Source organism: Struthio camelus, chromosome 25 (assembly GCF_040807025.1).
Source record: "Struthio camelus isolate bStrCam1 chromosome 25, bStrCam1.hap1, whole genome shotgun sequence".
NCBI classification, from domain to species: domain Eukaryota; kingdom Metazoa; phylum Chordata; class Aves; order Struthioniformes; family Struthionidae; genus Struthio; species Struthio camelus.
In genome coordinates, this window is record NC_090966.1 from 4,302,774 (window position 1) to 4,319,253 (window position 16,480).

The 16,480-nt window shown below is 43.9% G+C and overlaps 2 protein-coding genes across 8 annotated transcripts in view; one reads left to right on the plus strand and one right to left on the minus strand.

The window, feature by feature from the left end:
• On the minus strand, positions 1–12,437 carry CCDC47 (coiled-coil domain containing 47). Of its 2 annotated transcripts, none has more exons than XM_068919067.1 (13): positions 12,087–12,437; positions 9,687–9,952; positions 9,449–9,556; positions 8,079–8,253; positions 7,636–7,757; positions 7,215–7,280; positions 6,201–6,302; positions 5,244–5,354; positions 4,559–4,644; positions 3,224–3,282; positions 2,280–2,389; positions 1,920–2,087; positions 1–1,596 (listed from the first exon to the last, which is right to left on the minus strand). In XM_068919067.1, the coding sequence occupies exons 2-13, from the start codon at positions 9,945–9,947 to the stop codon at positions 1,516–1,518; spliced, it is 1,449 nt and encodes a 482-aa protein (XP_068775168.1). In that variant the 5' UTR covers positions 9,948–9,952; positions 12,087–12,437; the 3' UTR covers positions 1–1,515. The 2 variants fall into 2 exon arrangements, with proteins under 2 accessions (XP_068775168.1, XP_068775169.1); XM_068919068.1 differs by lacking the exon at positions 12,087–12,437 and adding an exon at positions 11,811–11,987.
• The window catches only part of DDX42 (DEAD-box helicase 42), a 20,872-nt gene continuing 16,606 nt past the window's right edge, over positions 12,215–16,480 (plus strand). Inside the window, exons 1-4 of one of the 6 annotated variants that reach the window (XM_068919056.1) lie at positions 12,457–12,559; positions 13,435–13,536; positions 14,513–14,749; positions 16,225–16,375. In XM_068919056.1, the coding sequence (XP_068775157.1) occupies positions 14,529–14,749; positions 16,225–16,375 (372 nt within the window). In that variant the 5' untranslated portion in view covers positions 12,457–12,559; positions 13,435–13,536; positions 14,513–14,528. Of the gene's footprint in view, positions 12,560–13,434; positions 13,839–14,512; positions 14,750–16,224; positions 16,376–16,480 lie in introns of those variants that run through there. The other 5 variants (XM_068919055.1, XM_068919060.1, XM_068919061.1 and 2 more) reach the window with 5 other exon arrangements.

The following is a 16,480-nucleotide window of genomic DNA, read 5'->3' on the forward strand; positions in this document are numbered from 1 at the left end:
GAGTGTTTCAGTCATGTTTTACTCTTCATTAGGTAGTTCATTTGAATGTTCATATTACAAAATTAGCTGCCACGGCCCACAAATGTAGGGGACCTGTCCGCTTTTTTAAAAGAGCACAAACTAATATTTCCTTTCAAGGAACTTTGTGAAGCAATACAGTATTAATCCTGATCTTTAAAGCTAAATAATGCCAAGCTTTCACATAATCTACATTAGTTTGGGTTTTAAATTAATTTTCACAACCATTATAAAATTAATGCATTTACATGTATCGGGTTACAGACTTTTGCATTTAAATCAGTGTGAAGTATCCCATGCTGGAACAAGAACGTTTAAGCACTTGCTGTTTCAACAGCAGCTCATTGTTATTGCCTCAGAACGAAAGTTGCACGAGTTACTCAACAACAACAACAACAAAAAAGCAAGACATTGTTTCCCCACAAAACTGTAAAAAGTCTGTTACAAGCAACAATAAAATGCCTTCTAGACAGGAAGCATTTATAAAATGCAGAGCTCTCAGATAGCAAAGTGTTTGCACAGGGGCATTCACTTCCTTCCCCCCATTTATACTCAAAACCCAGAAATGACCATTCACCAGATGAAGAGGATACAAATCCTCTGAAACATTCTTACTTGTTTGGGGAAATTGGCAATTGCACAGATACTTCACTGAATCTAGCTTCTTGCTGAAGTGAACTAGGCAGCAGCTGCTGAGACTAGGAGAAAAGTATTTGAGGCAAATTGGTACAGTTACAAATATTCAAGGAAAGCTAGTTGAAGCTGCTAACTCACCATGCAGTCACTCCTGAAGAAACACCACCCTTACGTTACAGATTTCACATTGTATTAAGCTTACAGCATTCAAAACTACAAGTAGGAAACAGTGTTTGTATATGCTATTCCCTGACATCTAACCGATCTATGTGTTTTACACATATGCCAATCAAGCTCACAGATGATCTAATACTGTTTCAATCCCTTGTCAGTAAAAACAAAACAAAAATCACTTCTACGGGGCATAAATCCTTGAAGTTTTCCATACTGCGTCTGGAAGGCTCCGTTTTGTGTCTTTACGAGCTTGACGCAAATAAACGCGCGCTGAATGATTACTGTGCCGTTTTCCTCCCGTTAATTTAAGAAGTCCCCCCTTCCCTCCCAATAACTAAAAGCAAAGTTTAAAACCAAAACATTGATATGTTACCAGCATACATGGACGGGTTTGCAGTCTTCTGTTTTTAAAGAACAAATGACAAAAAGCATTCGGGAATATTGCATTTTTTTAAACAGACAAGGAGCAAAACTTTTAACCACCTGGAATAAAACTGCCGAGACAAAGCTCTCTACATACACCTGCATGTTGCTGTAATACTCGAAAAGCAACACCAATGCATGGAGCATTTCTCTTAATGGCTACTAGTGTTCAAAGAAGCGTAAGATTGTGGAGTCAACTACGTCTTTGTACCCTATGAATTAAAATTCTGCAGGCGGCACCGAGACAGGTTTCCCACAATGGATTCACATAGCTTTCACTTTGATTTGCTTCATCTTCATCTGCTTCTTCTCTAGTTTCTTTTGCTCACGCCTCAAAGCGGCTTCCTGTAGGGAAGAACGCAGAGACCTGAATGAACATCAATGTTCGCCTCAGAGAGGAAGCTAACAATTTCAGAAGAGGAAAACAAAAAATGCAATCTTCACTACTGCACTTAGGTTCACATCTCCTCTAAGCACAGGAGTTGGCTCCCCACTGACAGCCTTCACACGGTTCAAACAGCAAGAGAATAAAAGTATGAAATTTGTCCGCCTTCTAGCGCAATAAGAAATGGAAGTTGACCACCCTACTGGTAGGCGTACGAGCAGCCACGGAGATATTACAGGAGAAATTCGCAAGTAGCTCGTAACCATCTGAAAACCCATTTCACCTCCAGCCGACGCTGCTTTTCTGGATCCTCCTCGTTCATGATTCGTTCCTTCTCTGCCCGTTTTTTCTCCTCTCGGCGGGACTGGGCAGCTTCCTGTCTTTGCACGTGAGTCAGTTTAAGGAAATTCTCTTCCACTCGAGCCCTGTTCTTATCAGCTTTTTGCTTACCCTTTTCAAAGAGAAAAGCAAGTTCAGTTAATACGGATTCCCCATTCAATAAGATTCCCCAGGAGCAGAATGCAGTATCTGTGGTAGTTACATTAGGAACATAAGGCTCCCAACCTGAAGATTAAAGATCAAAATGGTAACTTTTGAAATTCCATACAATACTCAGAAGAGAGAAAAAGAATATATTGCTTACCTCTCTGTTCAGACGGAACTTCTTTGCTTTGTCAATAGAGTAAATAACCATGCTCATCAGAGGCAGCAAAGACTCCATATCCTTTGGGGAAGTGTTGCCTGAACCAGGCACTGAAAAACAAGAGTTCCTCAAATTAATTAGGAGAGGTTGACAGGCTTCTTGTGCGAGCTCTCGTACTCCTTCCTTATTGCTCAGAATGTTCATGAAAGAAACATGACAATCCTCCTCTTTAAGTGAAAGGGGTATTTCACTTTGGAGATTACTTTCAGATTCTTCACACAGCGGCAGGCACGTTTCTCCCACACAATCCTTCTTAGTTTAATCCGTACACAATGCAAATTTGAAGGTTGAATTCTGGCCTCTGACATTAGCGTCTCTTGGAGCTACGGCCTTGAATTTCTAAGAAAAATTCAAATGTAGACTCTCAGACTGTGTTCATACTGAATCAGGGCTAACCGAGAACCTCTGTGTAATCACATACTGCAGGGAGTAGTCCAAAAGCAAGTCATCTTCCAGTGGTGATCTAATAGGACCACCAGCAGAGATATAAGGATGTGTCCCCTGCAATTCTCAATGTTGGATTTACAAATAGTTTCACAAATAAAGTGTCTCCTGGGGGTCATACTTTCTCTAATTGTGCTAGACAGCTATAGGAAGCAGTCAAGAACTTAACTCACTTCATGACAGATCATTCCGAGCTCAGGCCTGATACGATCCATAAGCAGCAGGATTCAGACCTGTATTATCATCACCATATGCCACTCGGTCCCCAATGTTACTATTGCCTTTTGTTTACTGGTTAATCAATCAGTGATCCTGTTCACATGCACTGCAGTCATTAGTAATACATTGCCTTCCGCATAAGACAGAACTTGAGCATGTGACTTGCACACACAAAGTGTAGCACCCCCATCAGACATGTATACACACACCAGTTCTCTTACCATTAAATGTAAACAAAAGTGTCTTTTTCGTTTCGGGCAGTTTTGTAAGCTGGCCCTCCCTGGTAGGAAAGAAAAGAGCAGTTGGAATGTGAAAAGAAAAGAATATAGGCATATGAAATACAACATTGGTAGGGAGAATCTTGTCAAGAACCAAGAGACACTTGCAAACTACTCACAAGAGTAAAGCAAACAAGGCTAAAAACCTTGCTCCACCCTAATTTTAAGTTTCAAACTGTTCAGATTCCTGAAGTGTTTATTCAGGAAAACAACAAAAACCACCATTAATGTAAAAACACGCGAACTGCACCACCCAGTCAGTGACTGTTAGATATCATCTGAGCCCTAAGAAGGCCTGTGTATTTTTTTAAAGATGTTCATCAGTGACAAAAAAACAAAGAAGGAGTTTTCTGAAAACTTAAGTCTTGACTGCTGCAAAAAAAAAAAAAAAAAGGCACAGAACTCTAATGTAACAAAGTCAGACCAACATATTACAGAGCCTAGGCAATTTCAGTACAAGTTACACAGATTGCTTTATGATTAAATCAAAGTATGCTTCTCCCTGCCCCCCCCCTTTTTTTTTTTTTGGCAGTTTCAGGTTTTGATATGGATCATTTGTTTATACACCTGTGATCACAATACTCCCTTACACAAGCCTACGTGTTAATGCACGATAGGATAGATCACCCACCACTTGGCAATCCTGAAGCAGCAGCAGCCAAAAGCACCTCAAAACTAGGAGGCTTCAAGAAAAGAATATTGCATCTGTGTATTTCTAGAACACAGCTGAGAATCAAAGAGACCAAGAGCACCCAAGCTATAGATTCAACAGCAAAATGTTTAATCTCATCAGTAGGAAAGGGCAAGCAACCTTGATGTTTTTTATACTGCAGACTTTGCTCAAACCTAACTCTCAATGCATTCAGATAGTGTTCTGAATGAATGTATTTTTTTTTTCAACACTACTTTGCATCCTGCGGTGTTATTTCTTGCCTCTTCAGCTCTTTAACATGCTGCATCCATTTAGTGGGATTGCTCAATTTTTTTCTGTGCAGCTTTGTGCACTGTAACTGCCAGATGTTATTTGAGATTTGGAGCTGCTGAAACTGCAAAATAACTATCCCACAAAAATAAATATTAAGGCAACACAGCACCTTGATCTTCTAAATTAATGCAGCGTTTGGAAGCATCAGGAGTACAGTCAGCTGTTTCACCTTTGCGCCCAATTTCTCTTTGGGCGCATTTCAGCAGGCTGCACACTGCAAACAAGTTTGTCAGCCTAGACTTTGTTCAGTGTTACAATACCTACTGCAAGGAGAGATCTAGTTTTATACATACTCTTGCATAAGTTTTGGACCGGAGAACTGGTCCGAGAATTGGACGGACTCAATCTTGTCAGCATAATGCGTGAGGAAATGTATCATCTGAAAGAGAAGCTGGGGTTAGTTTCTCCTGTCAACAAGTTTTCATCAGCCTGCCCACCCGTCGGTTTGCCGAACTGTCTGTATATCACTCAGAATTGTTGTGCTCAGCTTGCCACCATGACACTGAAATTTAAACTAGCAATTTTTTTAAATCAGCTTCTGCTAGAGAGGGCCTCAGCGCATGGAATTAACATTAGCATCTCAGAGTTATTAGATACGTAACTCTTATTTGGGATTTGCCACTTCATTTCATAATCAACCTCAGCTTTGAGGACCTGCAGATACACCACCTTCAACACCCTCCTTCAAATTGGCAGTCGGAGCTAACTTCCAGGCAGTTTTCAACTAACTTCAAAAGGCAGTTTTAAGTCCTCAGTTAGACTAATAATTGTTAAGTAAAACAAAAAAAAAAAAGTGTCATCAATTATACCCTTCTTCCACCACCCCTTAAACTTCCTTTGGGTCTTGATTTCTCCAGATCTCACCAAGACCATTTGGCTCTCCCGTTGTCATTTTTACAGGAAGTAGAGTTGAAAAAGTTCTAACTTTTAAGCGTCAGGGCCACAAAGGAAGACTTTCACTAATTCATTCAAGATTACCTTTGCGTCCATCATTCCCTCTGTGACCTCCCCCATCTCCGACAAGATAGCCAGCGAATCTGGAAGCCCATATTTTGCACCAGACTTGGGTTTATCACTGCAGAACTCACTCTATTGCAAAGAGAAGAAAGGGAAAGAAAGAAAAGTCCCAAGCATTTAAGTATCTTATTAGATTGAACAGTTCCAGCACAATGGGACCCCTAAGAAGTACTTGATAAGAAACAGTAAACACTTGTTAACTCGGTTACTCAGTTTGACTGGGGACATTTCAAGTATAAAAAAAGCATGCAACACCAATGCATGTAGTTTGTCTTTGACTTAGTATCCCCCCTCGATAGTGAATACTTTAAGGAAAACGAAGAACAGTTTTAATACATCCATGCTGGAATGGTCAAAGTGCATTAATACGCCTTGCTTATACTGCTTGATAATATAAAAAAGTTGACTGGCATCCTACCAACTGCACTTTAGTGCTGCTATTTGAGACCAGTAATCTCGTCTCACACTTCAGTGTGTTTTCTTGATTTTACATTATGTAAATATGGATGACATAGGCCCAAACTTTCCATATCACATTAGCTATTAAGCATATAGTCACTACTAAGTTGACTTTTCACTCCTTGACAAAACCATTGTGCACATTAAATAAGGCCAAATGAGACTTGTGTGCATCCTGATAACATACTTCAGCCTCCATCTAAACGAACTACACACCAAAATGAAGCGGTTAGTTGCTTTCGAATGCCTCTTCTCCCAGTCTGGCACCGGCTGGCTAGCACCTCAGATGTTTGATGGCATTAGACTTTCATCCATTAGGTGAAAATGTCTTCTCCCCCCACACTAATTCCAATAGGTCAGTCGCAAGTTTTCAGCTGTTCCCAACAACATAACCTAGAGGTGAGAGGTTCATATATCCCAGTATTCATTTTGCCGTCATTCCAGTTTCAACACACGTACCAGGTCCTGCATCTCTTTCTGAAGTCGCACCAGCGCTTTTCTTGTTCCAACAGCAAACACATAGGTGTCCATATCTTCATCATTCATTGTTACTTTTATTTGCTGTGGAACAAAACGTTATTAGCCTTGATCAGATTTATAAGATGACCTGCCTTTAGACTACTGGCCAAACGGAGACCTGCGTCTTTTATGAAGGAAACGTTTCTGCTACTTCCAAGTTTATCTAAAGTTTTCATTCCTCTTTCACAACCGCAAAGAACAAAGCCTAAGTGAGGCAATACACAGCTAAGATAAAGGCTGTTAAATTAGAACTTTTTAGTGTATCTTAGAAACATAAATTAGCTTTTTAATTTTGCTGAGTACTCAATTCAGCATTCCAGTATAATGCTGCATCGTAATAGCAGTGAATAGAATAGCAGAGTTGTAAGACGCATTTGCAGCACAGATGTCCACTGTTTGTGAGCATCTACCCACATCTAAATTAAATATTTTTATGGAAGTAAACATATATGGAAAGAGCATTCACAGCGCATGCATCCACTGTTCTCCAGAAGGTATCACCTCTGGGCATTTATGGGGATAGAAATTCCCCTTATCCCCAAGGGCAAGGCACCGGGCAAAAAGTAGCGTTACAAGATGTTCGTGTGCGGACCAGCATATGCGCTGACCAGCTCTATTCAGACAGATGAAACAGAGAACAATCGTTAAGCGTTTCAGATCGTAAAACCGTGTTTTATCAAGATGATGTCTTGAAGCATGATAGAACGCTTCACAAAACCACTCACAAAACCACTCACACAGTAAGACCCATAGATACTTTAACAATTTACTAGTCATCAGCAGTTTGCATTCTGCAGACAAAAGAAACATGAATGATTCTTACAGATTATTGTAACAGATATTGAACTGGAAGATGTGGAATACTGGAGAAAGCAGCTCACTTGGAGATTATGAGAACAATCAAAAGCAGCCGGGCAGAACTGAAGAAATGCAACAGCTTAGCCGAGTACATACCACTTGGTCACAAGCTGGCCTCATCATGCGGGCAAGAACATTCAGGAGGTCTTGTCTCTTGAGAAACTAAAAACACACATTTATAAGCACAGAAAAAGATTGCTAAATATACCTGAAGTGCAGCACTTCATTAGCACATAGCAAGGGAGACTAAGGAAAAACGAGGCCTGCTTCCTTCTCCTGTTTTCTACGCTCACTCCCCAAGTATTCACTATTACCCCCTTCTGGTGGGAGAACACTGGGCCATACAGATCTTTAGTGTGACCATTTTTCCATTCATGTGTGCATATTCAGAATCCTGTCCCTGAACCTGAGCAAGAGTTGAGCTGGCACTCCTTGTTGTTCACACTGAAGTGGAAAAGCCTCTGGAACTTGAATATTGGGCAGAGGTAAACAGTGCTACAAACTTACTCATCCTTACCTTTAGCTGGATAAGCATTCCTTCACAGCACACCCTGCCAGAGCACCATAAGTTATATATGTGTTCGTTTTCTTGATTTAGTTTCCCAGTGCTTGTAGCTTCTTTATTAGTGCCATCATCCCCTGCAGAAGACAACAGTGAAAGGTAACTGCAGTCTAACAATCACCTATTTAAGTGGCAAAGTTGCATCAACAGGCTTAGAACTCAGTTGTTCCTAGATTACTTCAGTATCACCACAAGGCTTCTGAATAACTTGTAGATAAATACTATGCAGTCTTCCAGTGCTGGAAGAAGATAATGATGTTGTACTACATGCAGAGCTGTCATTAGTATTAACAGGAACTTGCATGTAAAAGGTTACTCTACTTCATAGGCTACCTGAAGATTTAAAACCAGCTCTGTTCAAATAAGCTAAAATGGGGCCTAGGCACTATGGAACTTACCAACAAGAGCAAAGTTGCTTTCTAGCAGCTCCCTGTGAGTATTGAACCATGCCTGAGCCAGACGGTTGTTTTTGTTCTTCCCAATGATGTAATTCATGATGTAAGCAAGAAGACCGGTTACCATCAGAATCTCCATGTAATAGCTCTCCCAGCTGTTTTGAAGGTGAGCAGGGACCTACGGTTAAGTGATTGAAGATTTGTTTTGTCTGTATTGAATGAGTGGATTCCATACGCACAAACTATTTTGGAAAACACAGAGTACCGGAGAAGTTTCATCCCAAATACAGCAATAAACTTCTTAAAGGCCACAGGACAGAGCTAAGTCTACATAATGCATTTGTCCTTACTGGCATACAGGAATCATACTGGAAACAACTGACAATAGCATTCACAAAATACCTGGCTAGTACAAACAAAATATCTCTCTCTTGCAAGCAAGCCGGTGCTAGCACTTATCCCTCCAAATAGTCAACAGCCCAGCATTTCAACTCAACTGACTGATTATTTGGGTTTCAAACCTTACCAATCACAGCATTATCTGATCATAATACAACTTCTACTGAAATCTAAAGTAATACCCAGTGACCAAGAGCATTTTCAGAATATTACTAGGAGCCACAGACCATGGGGGAGCCCTGCCTGACCTTGCCATCTTCAGAGAACCATGATAACATACTTAACAGTTCTACTAACACCACATAACCCTTCAGTCATAAAATTACGTGCAAGCTTCAATTTCTATTGCCAAGGTCAGCCATGACATTTTAAAAGAAATTTTATGTATAATAAAAAATGCAGGCCTTAAGCACCTGGATCATTCTGTAAAAGCCTCTTTTGGGAGGCAAAGGTAAGATGAGACGGGAGGGAGATATTGGCTTCAAAAAAGAATCAGAGAGGTCCATTTCTAATCAGAAGCTTTAGACCACAGACAAGCTAAAAATACACTGTTAAAGTGTTACTGTAAGCATATCAATGTAACCTTTACATACAGACAGACCCCCAGATCTGTATTCTTTCCTGGATTAAATGAAGCTCATCACTACAGCTCCTTCACTTCTCCCCTATACTCACATGAGTAAGGGAGGCTACGTCATAAAACGCTTTGGCCAAAACTATGCCTCAAACTCTGTTTTAGTGAAGCGTTTCCTGATCTGTATTCCCATCAACAGCTCTTGGTTTGAACAGAATACAGCATTGATCCAAGGACAGAAGTTCTAGAAACTTAAAAATATAGTTATAGATATAGATATATCATAGCAAGTTCTTTGGGACAGATTCTCTCATCATATGTTTGTACAACAATGACCGTATCGACCATAAACAAATAAGCGACAAAGTACTGAACAGAGAGAATCAAAATTTTTACCTACGTTAACTATTGTTATGGGGTCTTTACTCTTGCTAGGAGATGCATCTGGTTTCTCATCATAGCCTTCAAACTCCTCATCATCATATGGTTCGCTCTCAGTATCTCCTTCCTAAAGGACAAAAATCACAAGCAGGATGAAAAGCCAAAGCCTGGTAATCAAAATCTAAAAAGACAGGGTAAGAAAATAAGGTGTAGAGATACCATTAGGGAACATGCAGGAGAAGTAAATGAGGCATCACCTGTGCATCTGCATCATCAAAGTCTTCCTGATTCTCATCCTGACCTTCAAGTTCTACGGTAGCTTCTTCTTCATCATCTTCTGTAGTGATGATCCTCTGAGGAGACTCTGTGACTGCATCTTCAGTAACATCTTCAAATTCAGCAAAGTCATTATCATCATACTCCATAATGTCATCTCCATCCTCAAATTCATCATACTTTGCCAGCGAAAAACTCCATGGGACGAACAGGACAGCAAGGAAAATATATAAACTCTTCATTTTCACTGCAAAAAAAAAAAAATATCGCAAAAAATCCTCATACTAGAAGATGTAATTTTTGTTACATCAAGCCTCTTGTAAAGCCCAGCTTCCAAGAACAAATTCATAACACCATCAGAGGTCAGACCAAAGAGAGGGCGAAGCAATCCTGCCCACGTTTGCTGCTTTCAGTATAAAGAAAGTGAAGACCCTTACAAGGAGGAAAAAAAAAAAAATTCAAAGGTGATGTGCTAGACTTTTCTGTTTGCAGCAGGAGCAGCTGAGGCAACAGCAAATTTACGTTTGGCTAAGTTGTTCAGATAAGCAAGTTCTAGAAATAGAGATATTCTGCTATAAAAAAAATGACTCTCCAATAGCATCTCTCAGTCAATTAATGAGTTGCCAGCAGCCTTCTGATTTGACTCATTTCAAAGAGCACACGCTGTGCCTATGGTTGTTATTGATTAGCAATTAGACACAGTCAGATCAATGAACGTGTTACAGTAGCAGTAAATCTCAACATGCACTTAATCCATTAACTTTCAACAGCAATGCTGCAATAGCCTCTGCTAGTTTAAAACAGCTAATCTTTGATCTTTCTAAACTGCATGCTCAGAATCAGGTCCCGTGGCACCCTACCACTATTTCTGTTTAGAGTTAGAGGTGTTTTGTTTTAAGGTCTACAAAAAACAGGAAGAAGACAGAAGCTACACTGCAATGCAGTATGGTCCCCCAAAGAGAGTAAACTGGGGCTCATGAGACTGAAGTTCTGTCCCCAGATCTGCCCCTAGCCCACAGTGACAGTTTGTCAGGTAAGTTCACTTTCTTTTTTTGCCCCCAGCTTCCTCCATTTTTTCTGTTTAATCTCAAAACAGTCCCAGTCTCCTAGTCAGATTGTACATCCCCTACAATAACAAGGTCTAAACTGAGGACCTCAAAGAGCAGAAATAACCCTACTGCTGCGTTTCTCAAATATCTATGGAGGATCAGCTGCATCAGACTTGGCAGTGAGACTCACTCCCTCTCACAGGCAGAACTGAGTGGGAACTTGAATGTTAATGAGATTGCTTTCTTACATACCTGAAATAGAAACAATTTGTTTCCAGATTAGATCAAGTCTCCTCTGAATATCACATGCAGCAAACCTACTGCTAAGAATGACAAGAACGGCTAAAATAAACGCCTTCAAAGACTCTTCGTTCTAACAAGAACCTGAACAAAACATGCTCACAAGAATATATATAATCGAGATGGAAAGTACAGCATGGCAGAGCTCAGAAATGAGCACGTTATTTTGGGTGTGCCACAATTTTATGGGAATGTAAAGGGAAGGGACGAAAACCTCCACTCTTTACATGATGACAGAATTCACGTTCAAAGGATTAAAAACACCTGGGCATAGCCACCTGCTCAGACAAACCCCCAACAGTTTCAGAATCATAATTTCAAGACTGCTTGAATATATCCTGTTACCAAGTACCCTGCAACCTCCATAAAACCTGATGCAAAACCAACGCCTGCAGCTGCTTACAAAGAGAGTTGAATACAGACTTGGGTGAAAAGGAGAATAAATTCCCAACACAGCCATCTTTGTTACAAGACAGAAGGGTTTTAAGTACAAGCAACGACAAGGAGCAGAATATGCTTTGGCAGGCCCTCCGCCATTCACATGCCACCTACTTTCCCTGGCAAAAGGAGCTAGCGAAGCCACTGATGTCCACATAGGAAAGAGGGAAAGGAGAGGCACCGGCCCCCAGCTGGCCTAGTCCCCCCACGAGTCCCAGGAGGGACCCGCCAGAGAGACCCCTCCCGGGACACCCACACATCAACAGCCTCAAGCGGACCACGCGTGCCCACAGGTGCTGCTCCCGCGTCCCGCCGCACCGTGGACACGTAACCGGTCCTGCCGCGCACTCTGGACACGCGCCTCCGGTCTCAGCTCCAGGCAGGGACACAAGTCAAGGTTAGAGAGGCTAAAAGTAGCTCCTCGCCCCGCCGGGGCGCGGGCCGCCCTCTCCAGCCCCACGGCCCAGCCCCACACACCTGTCCCACAGCCCCCCCCCCCCCCCCAGGAGGGCGCCGCGGGGTCGTCGCTGTCGCCGCCGCCCTGGGGGAGGCGGGAGCGGGGCGGCCCCGCCGGGAGCGTGGGGCCCGCGTTACCTGAGTCACGCGCCGCCGCTAGGCCCGGCTCGGCTCCGGCTCAACACTCCGCACCCACCGCAAGTCGCGCAACCTGCGTGCTTTGCGTAGCGGGGCGCATGCGCACTGCAGCGCCGGCGGGCCAGCCCACAGCGCCCGGGCTTTGGGCACATGGGGCGGTGCGTGTGTGTAGACGGTAGGGGTTTGCGCACACGGGGGGCCTGCGTGCGCACACAGCACGGCCCCCTCCCCGTGCCGAGCCCAGCCGGACCCTGGCAGCCCCCGCCGCCCGCCCGGCGGCGGAGATACGGCACCACACCGGCACCGCCGCCCTTCTCCCGCAGCTTCACCTGCCGTCACCGCGCATGCGCCGCAGGGCGCTGTGACCTTAGCACGTCACGCACGTACGTACGTACGTACGTCGCGTCTCCACCACCCCCCCCCCCGCCCCGGTAACCGGGGAAGCGGCGGCCGGCGGTTGCGGGGCCTGAGGGGTGAGTGAGGGGCGCGGCGCGGGGCAGGGCGAAGCAGCAGCTCCTCCCCCGGCGGCGAGCGAGCGAGCGGGCGGGCGCCGGCAGCACCGCGGCCTAGCGCGGGTTTGGGCAGCCTCGGCCTGGCCCGGACAAAGGCCCCGCCTCTGTGCCGGGGCCCCGCGGCGGGGACGGGCCGCGCGGGCCCCCGGTCCCGGCCGCGCCGGGCGGCACTCGGCGCGAAGCCCCGGTGTGCGAGGAGAGCGCTGCGAGGGCAGGGCGGGCCGCGGCCCCCTCCTCCGCCCGCCCTCCCCGGGGCTCTCCAGGGCGCAGCGCCCCGTTTCCGAGGCTTCCCGTGTCCCGCGGCACCGGGGCTGCGCGTTTTTCCTTTCCGTGCCCGGAGAAGAGAGATCTTGCGGGGGCGGGAGGCTACCCCTCTTTTCTAACAAATTGCCCCAAACGCAAGCCGTTAGGGGAGGTATTGCCGCCTTTCCCAAAGGCAAGATGATCCGTAGAAAGGACACAAGCCCCGGCCTTTTCTTTCTCAAAACAGCGTTAGCCGGGAAGCAAAGCTCGTGTCGTGTACAGCTTTATTCTGCGTTTCCTTGCTGTCGCGTGGGAACCTTTTCCCTGTAGGCTCCCTAGCGGGCTCCGTGGGCAAGCGAGACAGATTTTGTAGGAGGTCTTGCAGATGTACGGTAGATGAAAAAAATTATTTTTTCTTTCTGGGGCGGTGGGAGGAAAAAAAGTGCTTGACAAGTACAGTGAGGAAGAATCCTTAAAATCAGGCTTTATAACTTAATAAAAGTTGCTAAGTATGATGTCAGCAACAGAAGTGTAGTTTTTCGCGTTTCGTCCTTTTGTTGTACTCTCTGACTTCTTATGTCGCACATCTGCAGGTGCGAAGGCTGCAAGGTGTATCTCTGCAAGTGGGAGAACGGGATACTGGAGTCAACTGCTACCATGGAAAACTGAAAGCAGAGTTTTCCCCCAAAGCCCTAGTGAGCTCTGTGGTCTAGACTTCAGCTTTACTGAGCAGGTTGCAAGCTGAGAAATGCTCTGCATAGGGAGCAGTAGCACTATTTACTCTCAGATGTCTTTAAGTTGTTTCTCTTACCAGTGAATTCAGACCTTGTTGAAGGATTCTCACTGAATGCTAGGTTTTGCTTAATAAGACTTGTAGCCTTTGGGCCATCTTATTTAATGCACTTGAAAGCACGGGGTGTCATGCACTTTTTTGGGCTACCTTAAGGGTGCGACTTGACCATGCAGATTAAATATTAAACCACTTGGAACGGAAGGTGTAAGTCTTAGTATATCAGCTCAATCTTCTCCTAATGTTAAAAGCTGAGTTCTGTGGGGACTTTAAGATGCAGTTTCAAAAACTTAGGCTAGAGAGCACATAGATATGGCTAAGGACACTTGCTTAAGAAGAGGAGGGAGTTGGCTTTTTGGCAGAAGTGTGCTGTGTCTCCTAATAATATAGTATGCTGTGTGCTCCTTTTTGCCCGTTTCTTTACAGTTGTGGATCGCAGTTGCGTGCTATTTGCAAAGCCATGAAACGGTCAAGGATGGTGCTGTATGGACATGCAAAATACTTACTGAGTTGACTTTACATGTCTCCTTCCGCCTGTTGTTCAAAGTTCTGGCTTTGGGTTTATTTGTCTTGGCTCATAAAGCGAGTAAGGCAGGCAACATCTTAAATATGTCTGAATAGTCTGTGAAGGATATGATCCCTTTTAGAAGATAACCTATTTTTTTTGCTGAGGGTTTTTGGGGGCGATATGTTCATACTTACAAGAAAGGAACAAAGCTCAAATCCTTTTTTGGGAAATGGGTCAAACCATGTTGTCAGTCACGCTTTCCCAAGCCTCCTTATCATGAGTGAAGAAATCCCTTTTCAAAAAAGATCATGAGTTTAGCATACAACTGCCTGAAGCAGTAAGGGCATTGATTTATATGTTCCGATTTTAACAGGCATATCGGGGGCATCATGAATTGGAATAAAGGTGGACCTGGTACTAAGAGAGGCTTTGGTTTTGGTGGATTTGCCATAACACCTGGAAAGAAAGAGGAACCTAAGCTCTCTCAACAGTCTCACAGTGCTTTTGGAACAGCTGGTTCTTCTGCTGCATTTGCGAAATCAGGACCTCCCCAGCTGCCTTCTTTCTATAAAATTGGGTCAAAGCGAGCCAATTTTGATGAAGAGAATGCGTAAGTAGCATTGTTTCTTGTGTTTCTCCAGTTCTAGATATGTGTTTTATAGTTTCCAAGGTCAGGGAAATATCTGTGACATTCACGAGGTTTAGTTATTTAGAAAAGCCTGCCCAAGGATAGATATCCTAACACTGTATTGTGGTGTAACAGAATCCTGGTGGCTTTACAGCAATCCTATCAAGAAAAACTAAGCTAGTCGCTTGCAGGAACTCCCATACCTCTGCCTCCAGCTGACAGATACTTCACTTACTGCATGTTGAAAATGATACTCTTTCAGGGTTGTATCAGACTTAGAAGAAGCAAGTTCTAGTGTGTTGGAGCTCTTTCTGAAAACGTCCTGTGATCTTTTAGAATTGAGGAGGAGCCAGTCTGGGCAGTCAAATGCCAGGTTGTTTAGGGCTTTGTACATCAAAGCCAACTCGTTTAAATCCTGCTTGGGGGATGCCAGTTCAGAGCCCAGTGCCCTGCTGTCACATGATTTAGCCTGTCAAATGCTTTGTTTTACTGTTCTTCACTATACTTACTGAATGATTTTAAGGTTAGTTCAGAGTAGAATACCTTGTAGCACTTGCTCTAATCTGGAGGTGTTGAGATGCTGGAGATAATGGATCCACATCCAAAACGGGTCATGACTCTCTTAGAGAGAGGTTGTAAAGAGCTGAGTTAGCCCTTCAGTAAGGGACCTAAGGTCACTCTGTAGTTTCAGCCTTTCATAGTCTCTAGCAAACGTGTTCCCTCAGGCAAAGGCTCTGAAGGTGTTTGTCGTCCAAAATAATAAACATCCTGCGGTTGGCCCACCGAGATGGGACAGGAGAGATCTTGTTCCCACCCAGCAGCAATCTTTTTTGGTGTGGACGTGGGCCAGTTATTTACTCTTTCTCCGGATCTCAGTCCATCATCTGTAGAATGGAAATAGTAATATTTCCTTGCCTTTAAATATATTTAAAAGGCTGTGAGATGTTACGTCAGTCTATGGAGAGCTCCCCTCCTCTGACTTTCTCTCCCTAAGAACATCTCTGAGCTGAGCCTCAGCCAGCTCAGTCCCATTTGTGCTCTTGTCTGAGCAAGACTTTGCCTGAGGTGATATGTCCAGAAATGAAGGATAAATATAGGTATCTTTCACACACTGAAACATCCAACCCCACATTTCTTTACTAATCCTTCTATTGGCTGCATAAATGCATTGAATAGGAGGGAAGTCAGAAAAGCATCCTTTATTTGCCAGCCTGGGAGAGCCTTTCAGGAGGGTTGATTTCCTCACGTCTACTCGCCTTACCACAGCTTTTAGCTTGTAACATGAATAATTGTAAAAATCGCAAAGTCTTTTAGTGGAAGGTCCTCTGTCCATGTTAACTTTTATTATCCATCTCCGCATGGGAAGCTTGAGTCAATGGCTACCAGACTGTGAAAGGCAATATGCTGCTATAGGCGTTATGCTGACTAGACCATTGTTTGCTTCTCCTCCTTTTCAGGTACTTTGAGGATGAAGAGGAAGATTCCAGCAACGTCGACCTGCCATACATTCCCGCAGAGAATTCCCCCACTCGCCAGCAGTTTCATTCCAAATCGGCAGATTCTGACAGCGATGATGATCCTCTGGAGGCATTCATGGCTGAAGTGGAGGCAAGACACGGCTTGTGAAATGTTTATTAATTTTTGTGGCTGTACTTCTCTCCGGTCGGGAGCAGCAAAAGCTTCTCATGGTTTTAGCATCTTCTATTCAGAATA